Genomic DNA, 16,731 nt, shown 5'->3' on the forward strand with positions numbered 1-16,731 from the left:
TAATCAAATTATCCAAGCTTTCACGCTTTAAGCCTAACACCGTGTATTGGGTTGTTCACGAATCGAGTCGAACCAAACGCAAGGATGCTTATACCTGGTTTGGTTTGAAATCAAGCCGAACTGAACTATTTGAATTTAAAGAAATGAGTGATATGTTTATACTTGAACTTTATTAAGTTTGAAATCGAGCAGTTTGGTTCGGCTAGAGAAAAGTGGCGAACTGGAAGTATTGATCAACCGGAAGAGAGACATCTTTGTGGAATAGTGGGATCGTGAATGTATTGGTATATTTCTCATAAAACTTTGTATTTGGTCTATGCAGTAAATATATTCAAGATATATTTTTTTTGGTTTTGTAATCTATTTTTTTTATTACATAACAAATCTCTTCTTTATAAGTTATAATAGTTACAAAAAATCTTTTACCAATTCATTTAATATTGTTACTTAAAAACAAAAATGGTAGGTGAATAATAATAAGTAAGGTCGAACTAATGTGAATGAGTTAGCCACCGGCTGTAATCCTTATCCCCACCATCACCATCAACATCAACTGCAAACCCACCATTAATATATAACCTTCTTCATATAAAACTCTTCATTCTTAACCTCCACCCATCACCACCACATCCTTCTGTCTCCAAGGTACAGATTAATCATCTTTTGCCATTGAACCTCGTTGTCGGTTTCCGTGATTTCATCTCGTGTGCAACAAACCTTTTAACAAAAAGACATTATTTTCCTCAAATTGTTACGTTGGAAACAATGATGAATCTTGATTTCAGTGCCCACTTTTCTTTCATGGGATGAACGAACAAAGTTGTCCTCGTTTGTCGGACCCAGATCTGCTTTTGGAATATTATTAAACAAGTACTGTTAGCGACATTCTTCGAAGAAAGAATCATTTGAGTTTCAATGGGAGTCTGTTTAAGTGCTAGAATCAAAGCTGAAAGCCCCTGTCACACTGGTATAATAATAACTTCCCTTAGATTATTATTATGTCTTTACTGTTTTGATCATCTAAGTTTTGTTTTTTTTTACGAATCTTATTTATATTATTTGATATACCCATGAAAGAATTGGTTAAAAGACACTGATTTAAGGCCTGAACAAACTAAATTTTCAGTTATTTTGGTTCGGTTTGGCTTGGTTGTAACTTGTAAGGCCCAACCGGAACTGAAAGTTTTGGTTGATTCGGTTATGGTTTGGGTCGGTTTTAAGTCCAACTGAAATTTTGGTTAATTCGATTATGGTTACTGAAATTTTTTGGTTAATTCGGTTACTGTTCGGTTTTAAGCCCCCAACCGAAACTGAAAGTTTTGGCTAATTCGGTTCGGTTTTTAAGCTCCAACCAAAACTGAAAATTCGGTTAATTTGGTTACGGTATTATGTCCAAGTAAAAAAAAAGGTTAATTTGGTTATGGTTGTGGTTACGGTTCGGTTTGATTTTAAGCACTGCTGAAACTGACTTTTTTAGTTAATTCGGTTATGGTTAGGTTTTTAAACCCACTTACAGTTAATTCGGTTACAGTGCTATTCGGTTTTAAACCCAACCGAAACTGAAATTTTTTTATTTGCTACGGTTTAGTTATATCGGTTATTTTTTGTATATATTATTGTGTAAAATTTTCGTATCATATTTAATATTTATTTATTTTTGTAATTATTTAGGGGTGAGTTCGAGTTCAAGAAATGTAAGTTCAAATGGAACCGATAATGGCAATTCAAGTGGCAGCAAGGGCTCGTGGGTCCCACCAACTCCCCGAAGCGAGGGCGAAATTTTGCAATCTTCGGGTCTGAAGAGTTTCAGTTATTCAGATCTTCGAACGGCCACTAGAAATTTCCGACCCGATAGCGTTTTGGGTGAAGGCGGGTTCGGGTCAGTTTTTAAAGGGTGGATAGATGAACAATCGTTCGCGTCTTCAAAGCCCGGGACCAGGGTCGTTGTTGCTGTTAAAAGACTTAATCCGGATGGGTTTCAAGGTCATAGGGAATGGCTGGTGAGAGTTTAATTATTAGTTATTAATTTTTAGTTATTGTATTTGTGCTGGTTTTTAAACTTTCAATGAGTAATGTTGTGTCGGGTTGGCGGGTTGTTGTAGGCGGAGGTGAACTATTTGGGGCAATTTTCCAACCCAAATCTTGTGAGGTTGATTGGGTATTGTTTGGAAGACGAGCATCGGCTTTTGGTTTACGAGTTCATGCCTCGTGGGAGCTTGGAGAATCACTTGTTTCGGAGTGAGTTCATGTCTTCTAACAAACCGTTTAATATGAATTAAATGAAGTAATCGATTGGTTCAGTTGCTTTAGTTGTAATGCGGTTCAATATACATTTTAAAACCCCGTTTAAGCTTTGGAACCTGACGCGTGAACCGGCATAGATACTAACAAAAAACATTTTTAATCTATATAATTTTATTAATATTAAAATAAAAAAGAATTTTATCTTATTGATGAGTTTTCTCGACAGGAGGATCATATTTTCAACCTCTCTCTTGGAGTCTTCGGTTAAAGGTTGCTCTTGGAGCTGCTAAAGGACTTGCCTTTCTTCATAGTGCTGAAACGAAAGTAATCTATCGGGATTTCAAGACGTCAAATGTTTTACTTGATTCGGTATAGAATGCTCCTTTGAAGCTAGATTATTAAACGTTTAGTTCACTTTTTTTCTCGGGGATGATTGTTTGTTTTTATTATGCAGGATTATAATGCAAAGCTATCTGACTTCGGGCTAGCCAAAGATGGACCCACAGGCGATAAAAGCCATGTGTCAACACGGGTGATGGGCACCTATGGCTATGCCGCCCCTGAATATTTAGCCACCGGTATGCTAAAATGGTTCATAGTTATTGTTCACCATAGGTTATTTGATTATATGCGCTATATTTGGTCATCGTAGGTCAATTGACAGTAAAATGTGACGTATATAGCTTTGGTGTGGTCCTTCTTGAAATGTTGACGGGCCGGAGAGCGGTGGACAAAAATCGACCCAAGGGTGAACAAAGTTTTGTCCAATGGGCCAAACCGTACCTTCCCCACAAACGAAAGCTTTTTCGAGTTCTTGACAACCGTCTTGAAGGCCAATACACGTTAGACGGGGCCCATGCCGCAGCTAACCTGGTCCTACGGTGTGTTTCAATGGACCCCCGGTTCAGGCCGAGTATGGCTGATGTGGTCAAAGAACTTGAATTACTTCAAGATCCTAAGGGTGTTACACGAATGCGAAGACATTCCAATAACGGGGCACAAACAAGGCGTGCGGTTTCCCAAAAGAGTGCTGCCTCTAGCGATGGTCAGTCTACAGCCTATCCCCGTCCTTCGGCTTCGGCTATATATAGTTAGTGAGTTGAGGAATCACATGAAAGAATAATAGTGTCGTTATATGTCTAGATTGGTAGTGGTTTTGGTCGAGTAATTGTATAGTTGTTTTGGATTAAGGTTATTTGAGACAAAAACATATATCTTGATCTTAATTTGCGGTTTATTTGTTTGGGAAATTTTTATTTTCTGTTTTTCTCTAAATGGAGTTTTTATACGAGTAAAAATAGTTCAAAATATGTATAAATCATTCAATATTCATCAATAACTTTTTTTTTCTTAATATTACATACTAAAATTATTCTATTAATTACCGAGTATTTACCTACTATTATACACTAGTTTTGAGTTTTTTCGTGTTACAGAGTATACGTTCATTATATTTTTTCAATGTCCAGTCTCTTTTCATTGTGATGTGTAGATTTTAATGAACGAACATAAATAAGAATGGACATGTTGATTTTTTTAAACGAACAAACATAAATAACATAAATATTTTTTTTATGAAAAGAGGGCATTGATGTAAGTGGCGATGGTGGTTGATGCATGAGAGGGGAGGTTGACGATGGTTGGGGGTAATTAGAAGTTAACTGGTGATAAAGAGATTAGACCGACGATAGAGAATATGTAGAGAGAAATTAAAGTAAAGTTTGATGATGAAAGGGTTTAGAAATAAATAAGATGTTGTAACACGTTTAAGGGTTATTCAGATTTGATGAGACCCATAATCAACGGAAATTATTGTTTGATGGTTAATGGGTTATTTCACAAATAAATGAGATGTTATAACTCGTTTAAAGACTATACGAGTTTGGTGAGATTCATGACCCGCAAAAATTATTATTTGATTATGAAAGGGTTTCACAAATAAATAAGATATAACTCATTTAAGGACTATCCGAGTTTTGTTAGACCAATACCTACGAATTCGAGTTAAACACATGAGAAGTATCAAATTACAAATTAAACAAGTTACTGGCTTGAGAGGGAGAGAGAACAATCAGAGAGTGACACATAAAATTTTTAAGTATACATTTATGTAGATAGATAGATTATTCTTAGTTATATGTATTGTTGTTTTTTTTTATTTAATTTATATTTTCCATAAATAAATAATTCTATATACGCATATCTTTCCCCAGAGATCGACTTTAGAGCATTCTCAACCTATTTCATATCCATACAATCATACTAAAATCACTATATTTTGTTCAATTATATAATATTTTTATACATTTATCATTATCTAGTCTTTCTCTTTCACTCATATATACTTTCAGAAAATATTTAAAAATTATACGGGGTGAATAATAAAATCGTAAATTTAACTTTCTCATGTAACTCTTTCTCTCTCTTCTACTCACAACCATACTATATATTTTACAACACCCACTCACATAATTATATGATACATACTGAGAATGCTCTTACACGGGGATACTTTAGCAGATTATATCCCGATTCTTTAAGACATTTGTGGTTTTCGTCATTGTGGTTTGACTAAATTTTTGGTTTTAGTTCATTAGCATTTGTGGTTTTCGTCTAATAGTTTTGTTTTTACTTGCGATTAAACCTAATCCAACTAACTCCGTTAACACTAATCATTAAATCAATCAATGTATCTCTTTACTTGAGGGGCACTTTGACAGTTTGTCCTTAATTGGTTGTATCCCCAACATCAATTGCATATTCATTTTTTTTACAAATCCACATGCTTTTTTTTTCTTCTCAAAATTGTTATAATATATAAAACATTTTTTCATCTAAAATGTACTTTATAGTTTAAGAATTTTATGTATTGATATTTTTCACGATGTGTAGCACACGAGTTGTCGGGTTCTAAGCCAGTTGGTTATATATAAATGGGATATGAATAAAAAAATGTTTACAAAAGGGATTTGTGGGTGCGGGCTGGTTGTGAATAATGGGCTAATTTTGAATGCTGCCTTGTCCCACTCGCCACCGGCACTTACTATGCAACTATGACTTTTGGTTTATGACTTTCTGGGCTCTCTTTTTGAAACTTTATTCTAAATCTCACCGGCTAATGTCCCATTTCATTTTATAATCTACCGACATGACATCTTAATAATTGTATGGCTTGTTGGTTACAACATTAATTGAAATGCTTTGCTGTCTAATGCCAAGCTTAACTTTTGGCATTCTCATATGTACGTAACTACGTAACAATGATGACATCGTTCAAATATAATGTTTAAAATTGATATAACATATCAGTACGGATAACACGCCTACGTTGCAAGAGTTCTAAAGCTCTTTTAAGATCCACATTGAAGCCATGGCTCAATAATTCCGCAAACACTCGGTGATAAACCAAAATATATATTATCTTTAGTTGTGAATAGTTATGCATAATGTTAAATAACGAATCAGTATCAAGAACTTTGAAGCCCCCTGAAATTATAACGTCCCCTAGATGCATGATTTCAAAATATAAGTATTATCACTAAAATCAAATGGTTCATTTGAGTTTCCCTTATAAGTGACATACACTTTTAGAGTTCTTGGAATCAAACCGGGACCCAGGATGTTCCCACAAAGTTCTTGTTCTCCCCGATATTTCTCTTAAGCATTTCATCAAATAGTGACACACATCTGCTTAGTTGTTTTCTTCATATAGAATAGGTGACCAAATTTCAATTCTTCAAATTTCAATTCACGTTAATCTTTGTGATTGAATTGTGTGTTAGTTAATTATTACTTATTAGGTTAATTGTAAAAATGGTTGGGAATGCAAAAATTCCGACTAGACACCGATTAATCACTAGTCCCAACTTCACTGATTAATTTTGGGCTAATCGGTTAACGGTCAAATATGGCCAAAATCGACGATTTTCGACGAGATTCCGACCAAAATAAGTGGTTTCCGGCGAGATTCCGACCCAAATCAACTATTTTCGGCGAGATTGCAGCAAGAACTAGCGGTTTCCAATGAGATTCCAGCCAATTTCCGGCCAAAATATGTTTGTGTATGTATGAAACTGAAAATTACGTATAAAAATGTGTGTGTGTATGTATAAAACTGAAAAATATACATTAAAGTCCGATCCGATTAATCTCGACTAATCCCGATTAATCGCTAGTCCCCCACCGCCCGACCACCGACTAGCGATTTTTGTAACATTGGTTGGGACAGTGGAGTGATGAGCTTGGGCTAATATGATTTTTTTTAATATCTAGTTTATTATTTTATAATACTTTTGAAAATTTGAATCTTAAATCAATTTCTCTAATTCTCTTGGGTCATTGTCAAAATTTCTTAAGGATATTTGTAAAAGTTTCATGGATGTGGTGTTAAAATTTCATTGGGGTGCTTTGTATTGAATTAAATGCACACTGGAAAAACTAGTTGACGACAACGGACAACCCTCCTATAAATGTGGAATTTTTACAGTCCAAGAATGAAGGCCTTGTCTCATCCAAAGAATGATGGCCTTGTCTTTATTATTCAATACATTTCCATGTGCAATTGGACACAACCCAACAACACGTTCTTGCTTATGTGAAGGTAGAGTAAATTTAAACCTACAATGAAGATGGTAAAGGCCCACATAGAGAAAACTTTGTTGCCATGAAAATATTTCATATATATATTTTAGTTCAATTGTATGTATAGCTAAAAGAAGTGTGTACAATTTATGCATTTTGGCCACCTTTTGTTTTCTGCTAGTTATAAATGAGTTTATCATAATATAAGCTCTTTAGGATGTATCATGTAATAAAATAAAATTTGAAATTGAGTTAAACAAAAATAGCATTTTACATTACATAATTCTGCACCAATGGGTTGGTGGTGCACTCATAAAGGCAAAGTCTTTAAACACATTGGGTTGGAAAGACTTGAGAGATCTTAGGTTCAAGTCTCATAGATGATAAAAAAAATTCACCTTTAAAAACAAATAAATCACATAATTTTATATTTGCTATTGATTTAAACAAATCATCGAAAATATAGAATTAAATAGTACTTTTTTAAGAGAAACAGAAACATTGTTATCAATAAAGCGCGGTATAAAGTAAAGAAAATGTTGGTGATTATAAACTAAACCATTTAAAATTGACTTGCTTATTTTCCAATGAGATTAGGCTAGGAATGTTTCAACACAATACATGATTCAAAAACAAACATTTGCAGCGGTGACATCATGAGATTCATTTTCATTCTATGGTTGATGTGTTACGATTGCAATCTCTTAACAGATTAACTACAATTGAGTTGATATGTGATAGGATTCTACAGATAACTCATGGCTCGAAACTCATTCAAAACCAGCTCATATAATTTTTTAGTTGAGCTAAGCTGACTCGTATAAATTTCAAATCGAGTTCAATCCCGGGGGGGGGGGGGGGGGGGGGGGGGCTCGCTAGAATATGAAACTTGTCTAAATTAACCTAACTAAAAGCCAACACAATACGTACACAGGAAAAAACCCACCCCCATTTTTAAAAGCCCAAACCTCACTCAAACTTAAACCGAAGGTACGTAGCTCAAACAGACATAACAAGTTCATGAAATAATTAAAATCTTAGTTGCATTAATCATTTTACATGTAATTCTATTATGCGCATAATTTACCTACAAAAACTAAAACAATTTTTTTCCTTCTAAAACTACAATCGATACGTATTTAGATGCAAAGCAATGAACAAAGTTTTTGTGTCGTCTCAATATCACCACCCTTGGGTAACATATACAACTTCGACTTTCCATTGTTCAAGCATGTCAAGTTTAGTTGATTACCTGTCTTTATCGACTGTAAAAACCCACAAAAAATAAACAAGCGGTCAAATCTCAAGTCACATATATCTAAACACTAACATACTTTACATTTATTACCATTTATAGCAACATAGTTAAGACTATCATTTAGAATATCAACTTAGGGTTTCAATATTTTTAGCAAACTATAAATGGTAATACAATGAATGTAAAGTATGTTATTATTAAGCAAGTCAAGGCAAAATAGGTCGTTATTTCGTGCAATTTCCCTGACTAAATTGTCGAAAAATCTTACATTACATTGCGGATCGCAGCTCCATAGAGGTGTAGGCATGCAACTTAGGTAATGACACCATGAACAATAATCGTTTCCATCTATTTTCCGGAAAAGGAGCATGAAGCCGGATATAAATCTGCAAATGCACAAACCTAACTCAGTATCTCGTGTGCATAATGCAAAGAATGAAAGATTTGATCAAGACTTACATCACAAATAGAGCTATAACCGAGATGACGATTAATACATATTGGTAGATCTTGAATTGTGGTTTCATAGGGTGCCCATAGTAACCAGGAGCAACAATCCAATCGAGTTGTGGTCTAGCCAAAAGGATAAACCCGAGGAAAAACCCTGTGATGAATCCTCCTATATGCGCAAAATTATCTACGTGTGGCAAGATTCCGACCAATAGGTTCATGCAAATCATGACTACGAGCATTACCAATGCCGCAATCTGCGCATATGCAATAAATCCAAAAATGAATCATGTCTATGTGCTAGTTAATCGACAACCAATCTAGAGGTGGCAATTTTTGTGGCGTTCTTATTAGTTTATCAAGAAAATTATCGACTTGAGTTGTGTTTTGTCGTCCACATAGGTCATATAAAAACATTTAGTTAAGATGAAAACATGTCAAGTCATGCATGTTAAAAAGGTCAAAATTTTAATGCATGCAATAATTCAGTAATATTGTAAGAACATAATTTTTATAGCCAAATTTAGAAAAAGTTCATTTTTATGAAATGTTAAAAAAAAATGTTAAAATCAACCAACCTTGAGTCAGGCAGGCTCAAGAGCCACTATAAACAAGTTAGAGATATAGACTATCACTTGATCAATAACGGTCGATTTTTAAAAATATGTAAATGCATACTTAATGTATATTAGGTTCACTTTGAGAGTTAGAAACTAAAACACAACGCTAATATAATGGTAAGGGTCTATTGTGTCTCTTGGGGGTTGCTTGATCGAATCTCACAATGAAAATGAATTCCGAAAGTAAGAACCATTTTTTTAATAAAAAAAAGCCTCGGAATTTTGTTGTTTTAGGTTTCTAAAACGGTTACACGACTGGGCTGACCGATCTATTTTCCCAGCTCTACTTGATCAAACTAACGCGTACCTTATTGGCGTAAATACCCCAATTGGTAAGTAATTCGGAAAGCATCGCACCAAGCAACCCGAAAAGGGCTCCAGACGCACCAACGGATATCGTTTTCCGGACGAACAATGACGACAACAAACTACCACCCATTCCGGACACTATATAAAGCAATCCGATTCTTGCTGCACCAAAAAAATTCATAAACGACGATTGTATAAAGGTTCAGATGTAAAAGTATATATTCTGTTACCGAATCCAAACTCTTGCTCGAGGCGAATCCCAACACTAAGAAGACTCAACATATTCGTGAAAATATGGAACACTCCAGCATGCAACCACATGCAGGTGAAGATTCGCCAACGTTGTCCTTGAATCACCTTATTCGCATCCAAGGCTCCCATTTCTAGTAGCCTAAAAACAACATCTTGCATTAAAAATTTATAATTTCATATAGTGGCGGAACCAGAATTTTTAGTCAGGGTTATCATATTCATGAGGTACTATTCTCTATCGGTTACATGGGTCCAGCTCATATTTTTTTTATAAAAAACTTACATTTTATATATAAAAAACCAAACAAAATCTTATAAGTTATAAACCCCGGTTATAGGGTCTAACTCATGTTTTTTTTAATAAATAAATCTTAGATAAAATATATATAAATCAAACAAATTTTGTTGTCCCTCGTTTACATGGTCCAATTTATGATTTTAAAAAAGAATACTTATATTTTTATATATATATAAATCAAACAAATTATGATCACCAAGGTTCAGCGGACCTTCTTGACCCTTTGGTTTTGCCGCTAATTTAATGCATGAATCAAGTATTTAAGATAACCGGATTGAACGAATGAGAACGTACGTGGACGTTGAAGGGCCGAGAAGGGGGTTTTCGTGGATGTTTTCAAATGCGAACAGATGAAGGCTTTGGACGCCAATGCAACTCCTTGAATGTGCGGGGCAGTTGTTGATATACATGGAGAGTATGAACAATGCGACGTTGATGACGAATATGGAAGGAACTAGCCACGGGGTCCATTCCTCAGGGGGATTTTGATCGGGTGGTTGAGATGATGCGGGTACGGGGGTGGTGTGGACATTGATTTCAATCTCCGGTGAATCCTTCCGCACCATGACATCCAATTAGTCGATGGTTTCTAAGATTTGGGTGCAGGTGGTTTAATGTTCATTTGTTGAAAATGTTTGATGTGATTGTGATCAATGGGTGGCGGGGAAATTCTGGTGGGTGTGTTGTGAAATTTGTTTTTGTTAAATGGATTTTGCTAATTTGATTCTTGAAAATTATAAGTGGTTATTTGATTGTATCTAAATTTAAAATGGTTGGATTCTTTAGTTTTAGTGTTCTGTGGAGGAACTTAAAATATATTTTATTAACACCACATAATATAACTTCCTGTCAATTGTGTCAGGTTGTACGTGTATTAAAAGTTTTTGGATTATCGAGTTAAATTTGTGAATCTGAACGCGATTCGTATATCTAGTCACAGTATAAAATTTTGGGAAAAGATTCGATACAATAATACCTTAACGTATAATAGGTACACGAATCCATTTTTTCACGAAATCGATCCATGAAATCTCATCCATACATCTCGGAATCGTCAATACATATCCAATTAATCATTGGTTCACCGAAAAAACAGTTTTGGATGGTTAATCGATCAATTTTTCATTTTTTTTCACGAAACCCGTTTTTGAGCGTTTTTTGAGCCATTTAGGTTTTTGGCTGAGCATTTTAGGATTTGGTTGAGCGTTTAGTACCTCTGTCTTTGTTTTTGCCTTTGAGCGTCTCGCGTACCTATCGTACGTTAAGGCATTAGCGTATAATATCTCTACCCATAAAATTTATAGGTTTTAAATTATATACTCATCTAATCGAGTCAAAACTTTTTTATTCCACTCGTGTATATGCAAAAACAAAACAGCTTTTTATTGTAACATGAGTATAATTAAAATATGTTTGTATAACCAACATATTTTAAAGAGTCCTCGCTTTTCTTAAAAAAATACCTTTAAACTTAAACTATATAAGAGACCAGGGCCGAATCCGAGAAAGCAAAAAAAAAATTTGGGCCGAAGATGAAAAATTTTTGGACCTTAAGTAAAAGGAGTATTTTGTTGGGTTTAAACAGTTTAATTTTTATGTGTTTACTTGGTTATAATTTGAGTTGTGTAAAAAACTTTTGTATAAAAATAGAATTAAACATGTCTCAAATGAAATTAGAACTCATAACATTTTGGCTTGGAGTAATACTCTTACAACTAGACCAAGATAGTAGTTATGTAATTGAGTTTAAACATTAAATATACATATTGTATTTAATAAAAATATATAATTTAACAAAATAAAATAAAAAATGTTTAGGCCTAGCAAGGTGTCGGGCCTGTGGCTGTCGACCACCCTGCCACCCCTAAGGGCCGGCCTTGTAAGAGACCATGTTTGAGTTACTAATAAACGGGTCAAATTCACATTGACCCGTTTAATAAATAAGTTGTATTGGTCAAACCAAAACCTGGTTATTTTTTTCTTCTATATATTAATGTTCTTTTAAATTTTTTTGTCTTGCCTTTTGCAAGACAATTTACTTGTTCTAAATATGGTATTTGGTAAATGCTACAATTGAACTGTTGGTGGTAGAGACTAGGATCGAGCGGAATTCAGATTGGACCAAGTAACTTAGATATCTAGCTCGTATCAATCCAAGACCAGGCCGATTAAGTAATTTTGGTTTAGATTTAGGTCCTAATTTTGGGGTAAATTCGGGTTCAGTGTAGTCCAAATTTGGTTAGGTCCGAATGAAAATAAAAAGTGAAGCATATAAAGTTTAAACATATAAAAACCATATTCAAACCCGGCTCATTTTATAAAGATCCAGTCATTGGTTTTGAATTTCCTACAGCTTTTAGTTTCGACAATGTACTTGATTGTGTTTGTTTTCTTGTAAAACTTTTGTATTGCGAAATAACAACATAATGGAAAAATCATAGTTAAAAATAAGGTAACCCAGACTATTTTACGAATCCTGCCACTAACCGAAAAACCCAAAACTATAATTTTCTATGAAATTTACAAACAGACATTTAAATCTCCCATTAGAAACTTCGTCAGCAGCTCATAGACTACACAGACCAACTGTTTGATCAAAATGCCTGAACCAAACTCATCCCTCTGATACACACCGATTAGAGGTTTCCAACAAAACCATGAACCAAAAAACACAGTGGATTTTTTTGATCACCATCTAAACTGGTTGGTTCAAATCGATTACTTACCCGCTTATGGTACCCATTCATGAGTTACGGTTCAAGGCTTGCCTTTAGTTAGATACTTTTGTAAAAACTTTTGTTTTAACCCGCTGCACAACCCGATCCGACCGTGTTTCAAGGCTTAAGACAATAATATATAGAAAAAATTCCTGCTGATAATTATCAAAATATGCTGACAAGGAAAACACATTAATCCACCTACTATTGCACAACCATGAAAATCAAAATCTGAAAGTCCAATAACACAGATATCAAAACTTCAGATTCGGTTTCTGCTTTGCGTAAACAAATCCCCAAATTCTAAAGATTGAAGAATTACCAATACGCATGACAATCTTGAAATATTAGAAATGTGCCAAGCTGTATACTAGAGTCCAAGCCAGCTGAACAAAAGAACATAAAAGTTAGCGAAAACAATCAAAATGTTTGAAATAACGGGAATACGGGATCAATGGATATCATACCAGAAAGAGAGTGAATGAAGCAAAAAGACCCTCTTGAAGAAGAGCTCCATGACCACCAAATTCTTCTTCATCAACTTTGAGTATGACCCCGTAATATCCATAGATGATACCAGACGATATAACCAAAAATCTGAAATCATTACACAATATTATTTCTAGAAAACTAAAACCTTCAACAACAAAAAATGAAAATCTTGAAGTTTTTAGTTGTCCAAAAATGCCCGACTTCAATTCTAATCTACTTTCTTATCCATCGGTATCATGTAAAAGTATGAACCAGCTTTAGGGGTGTAAACGAGCTGAGCTGCTCGCGAGCTACTCGAGATCGGATCACTAAAACTTGATTCGAACCAAGCTTAAGCTCGAACTTATATTGACGGCCATTTAATAAACGAGCCCAAGTTTCACATATCGAGATCAAGCGAACTCGCAAGCCTAAACGAGCCTTTTATTTATATAAATTTTATTTAATATATCAAATGTATATTTATATAATAATAATTATTATTATTATATGTAAAAACATGACAACAATAATTAAATAATAAGGCACACGCTATGTTATATATAATAACTAAAATTATATGTATATATTTTATATAGATATAAAAAAATATAAATTAATTAATTAATATATAATCAACAAGCGTATCTCGAGCTTGAGAAACTAACAAGCTGAGCTTGAGCTTTAGAAATAGAGCTATAAATTAGATAGGCTCAAGCTCAAGCTCTCTTAAGTTAAATGAGCCGAGCTTGAGCTCAACTCATCTCATCTACCGCCCTGATATGAGTCGATTGGAGATTCTTTTTGGTTTTAACCAAACATGGCTTAATAAATGGTATGAAGGGTTTAAAACTTTAAATAATGCTCTAAGAGTATAGCAATAATAATATACAGAGATGGTGCAAAAGATGTAAACTTACCCGACAATCCAGAAACCCCCAGATAAAGGAACTGCACCCCAGAGTAACCCGCAAACAAGGGCCACTATTTGTCGAATCCAATGAAGTACATCTCCTAATTGGTCCTGCAATCAAACAAACAAACAAACAAGATGCTTATCATCTCAAAGTATCGATCACGTTAACAAAGGATGACATAGTTGACCTATGAAGCCAAGCGAATCATAAGGCCATAGTCTTCAACATGATATTCAAGATGTACTAAATTATATCTACGCAACTAATCAAATAAATAATTGAAGAAACCAACTAGGCAATTGCAATAAACTCCCTAATATTAGTTCACTTTTTATAATAATATGAAGATAATAAATGCTAGATTAACCAATAATTGGAAAAAAGGTTATTGCTCAATCTGAAATCACGGGAGGTTTGTAAGGAGCCGAACCGAGCCGAGCTCGAGCAGGGTAAGCTCGCCCATTTGGCTCATATAAATTAAAGCCAAGATTTTACTATATATAAATCATAACCCAAAATTTAACAAAGAAAGATTTTAGCCTTTTACTATATGTAAACGGGTAGAGCCCTGGGTAAGCTCGCTCGTTTAAGATGAATCCCAAATATTTAATGTATAAAAACTAAAAATTATGAAGTTTAAAATTCTGTATGACAACTTATCTTAAAAATATTTTTGTTTCTTTTAAACATATCGAAATGTGTAAAATCACAAAATTACTAAAAATTAGAAACAAACTAGCTGGCTCAAGCTTTTGCCGAGTCTAGCTCGAGCTCAACATTTCAGCTGGTTAAGATAAATAAGGTAAGCCAAGCCGACTCAGTTTGTAAACGAACCAACTAGGCTAAGTTTGTAAACGAAGCAATCCGATCTCATTTTACAAATGATCCCAACCAGGCTTGGCTCGACTCGTTAACAGCCCTACCTCATGATAGTTGTTATATAGTTACAATGGTTCCTACCTATTCAACAGTTTTCATTCAGTCATTCGAACCGACCCGAATCTAATAAAGACGGAAACTTTTCTTATCAAACGTTAATAATTCTAGATCACTAGTTAAATCTCAATCGTATATTACTCAAATCAATTAAATTCTGGTCAAATAACAAACAGAATACGGTAATTTGAATCAAATAACAATCAAACCTTATCCCAAGAAGCATCCGGATCAAGCAATTTGGCGAACTTGAAGGGAGACAAGTGATCGTTCTGATGCTGTTTATGCTGAAGATTTGACTTTGCTGATTTCTTGTCTTTCATACTTGATGAGATGCAATTAGGGTTCGGATGGTGAAATTGAGAGATGAATGATTGGCAATAGTCAAGTGCAGTGTTGGTGATGAATTGGGGATTTTGATTGATATATTATCTAGGGTTTGTGATGCGATAGTGATAGATCATAAATCATAAATCACAACTAACATACTAGTGTTTGGACGTGGGTGGGTTATAATTTATGAAAACTCAAAACTATATCACTCCTCGTAATCAACGAAATATTATATTGTTTTTAATAAGGGTGGACGGAGTGCCCTTGGGAATGGTTTCAGCGTTGTCGGGAACACCATCCTGGGTGGTTCGGGCCTAAAGAAGATCATTCCGATGGGGTAGTCATCCCGTTCAACCCGAAGATCTAAAAAGGAATTATATGATGTAATAAAAAATTTCGAGATGGAAGCAAGAAACTGAATTGTCCCGATCGAGAACACCAGCCCGTGTGAATTGGGGCTGAAGAAAGATGATCGGGGCGCTAAACCCACTCACACAACACTAATTACAAGAATATATTTGTGTTTGATATATAGAAATTGATTTTGAATGGAGAGTTATGATGATCGTATAAGTATTTGTACAATATGTATAGAAGGTATTTAAGTAAAGCGGGGTCGAGGAAGATAAACGTATAAGAAAGCTGATCTTGTGTAGTTGTCGGAGATTTCTTTACTTAAATTTGGTTTTTTGTTATGCACATCTTTCTATGTATATAAATGTATAACCTCTAAAGAGTTATAAAATCAATCTATATGATATGACTGAGCAACACTAGCATTAGGTTAAATGTGGTCTCCAATCGAAGAAGGGCGAGTAACTTGAACTCGAAGGTGCATACATTTGTACTAGCAGAAAGCACAATGTTAGCAGATAGTGGGTGACACAAATGGTTATACTTCAAAAATGTGAAATCCATGAGTAATCATTGCACATGGGCGAGAAAGGGTGAGGTATTCACTCAATTTATTGCTCATTTATAAGGATTAAGTTGTCTTGCTCTTTTAAAAGGGTGTACGTATCTTGCCCTTTTTAATAGCTTAAACTTAATTGCCAATCATGTCATGTCTACGTGTTAGCAAGTTGAATAAGCGAACGTGAAGACAACTTTTATGTATTTTTCTTATCAAAGACATTAACTCTAACTCAGACACACTTAAAAACTTTTTTTGTATTTATGTCGTGTTTGGACTCAACCAATCCAATATGGGAAAGAAGATGAGGAATCTCATATAATATAGAGAAACATGGTTTACCCAATTTGGTATACGGGGAACCAACACACTGGGTGCCTAGTTATGAAAATCCTTGAGTGCCCTATGAGCTTCCTAATGGCCACCAAAAGA

At 34.5% G+C, this 16,731-nt stretch overlaps 3 protein-coding genes across 6 annotated transcripts; 1 reads left to right on the forward strand and 2 right to left on the reverse strand.

Moving 5' to 3' along the window:
• Positions 1 to 415: 415 nt before the first annotated feature.
• On the forward strand, positions 416 to 3,546 carry LOC143555200 (putative serine/threonine-protein kinase PBL10). The gene is made up of 6 exons (XM_077044796.1): positions 416 to 967; positions 1,672 to 2,000; positions 2,103 to 2,238; positions 2,471 to 2,613; positions 2,699 to 2,822; positions 2,897 to 3,546. The coding sequence occupies exons 1-6, from the start codon at positions 916 to 918 to the stop codon at positions 3,337 to 3,339; spliced, it is 1,227 nt and encodes a 408-aa protein (XP_076900911.1). The 5' UTR covers positions 416 to 915; the 3' UTR covers positions 3,340 to 3,546.
• Positions 3,547 to 7,827: 4,281 nt separating this feature from the next.
• Positions 7,828 to 10,815, reverse strand: LOC143553510 (RHOMBOID-like protein 2). 4 transcript variants are annotated; one of them, XM_077043512.1, is made up of 6 exons: positions 10,307 to 10,815; positions 9,693 to 9,853; positions 9,461 to 9,624; positions 8,563 to 8,790; positions 8,352 to 8,489; positions 7,828 to 8,090 (listed from the first exon to the last, which is right to left on the reverse strand). In XM_077043512.1, exons 1-6 carry the CDS (start codon positions 10,576 to 10,578, stop codon positions 7,965 to 7,967), a joined length of 1,089 nt encoding a protein of 362 aa, XP_076899627.1. In that variant the 5' UTR covers positions 10,579 to 10,815; the 3' UTR covers positions 7,828 to 7,964. The 4 variants fall into 4 exon arrangements, with proteins under 4 accessions (XP_076899627.1, XP_076899618.1, XP_076899621.1 ...); XM_077043503.1 differs by having other exon boundaries at positions 8,548 to 8,790; XM_077043506.1 differs by having other exon boundaries at positions 7,970 to 8,489.
• A 2,134-nt stretch (positions 10,816 to 12,949) lies between these two features.
• On the reverse strand, positions 12,950 to 15,644 carry LOC143553534 (uncharacterized). The gene is made up of 4 exons (XM_077043521.1): positions 15,263 to 15,644; positions 14,121 to 14,224; positions 13,197 to 13,326; positions 12,950 to 13,115 (listed from the first exon to the last, which is right to left on the reverse strand). Exons 1-4 carry the CDS (start codon positions 15,374 to 15,376, stop codon positions 13,077 to 13,079), a joined length of 387 nt encoding a protein of 128 aa, XP_076899636.1. The 5' UTR covers positions 15,377 to 15,644; the 3' UTR covers positions 12,950 to 13,076.
• Between the last annotated feature and the right edge of the window lie 1,087 nt (positions 15,645 to 16,731).

The sequence above is a fragment of the Bidens hawaiensis genome, unplaced genomic scaffold (genome assembly GCF_021521415.1).
Source record: "Bidens hawaiensis isolate Kalapana, Puna unplaced genomic scaffold, B.hawaiensis_p1.1 tig00001032_1, whole genome shotgun sequence".
Taxonomy (NCBI): domain Eukaryota; kingdom Viridiplantae; phylum Streptophyta; class Magnoliopsida; order Asterales; family Asteraceae; genus Bidens; species Bidens hawaiensis.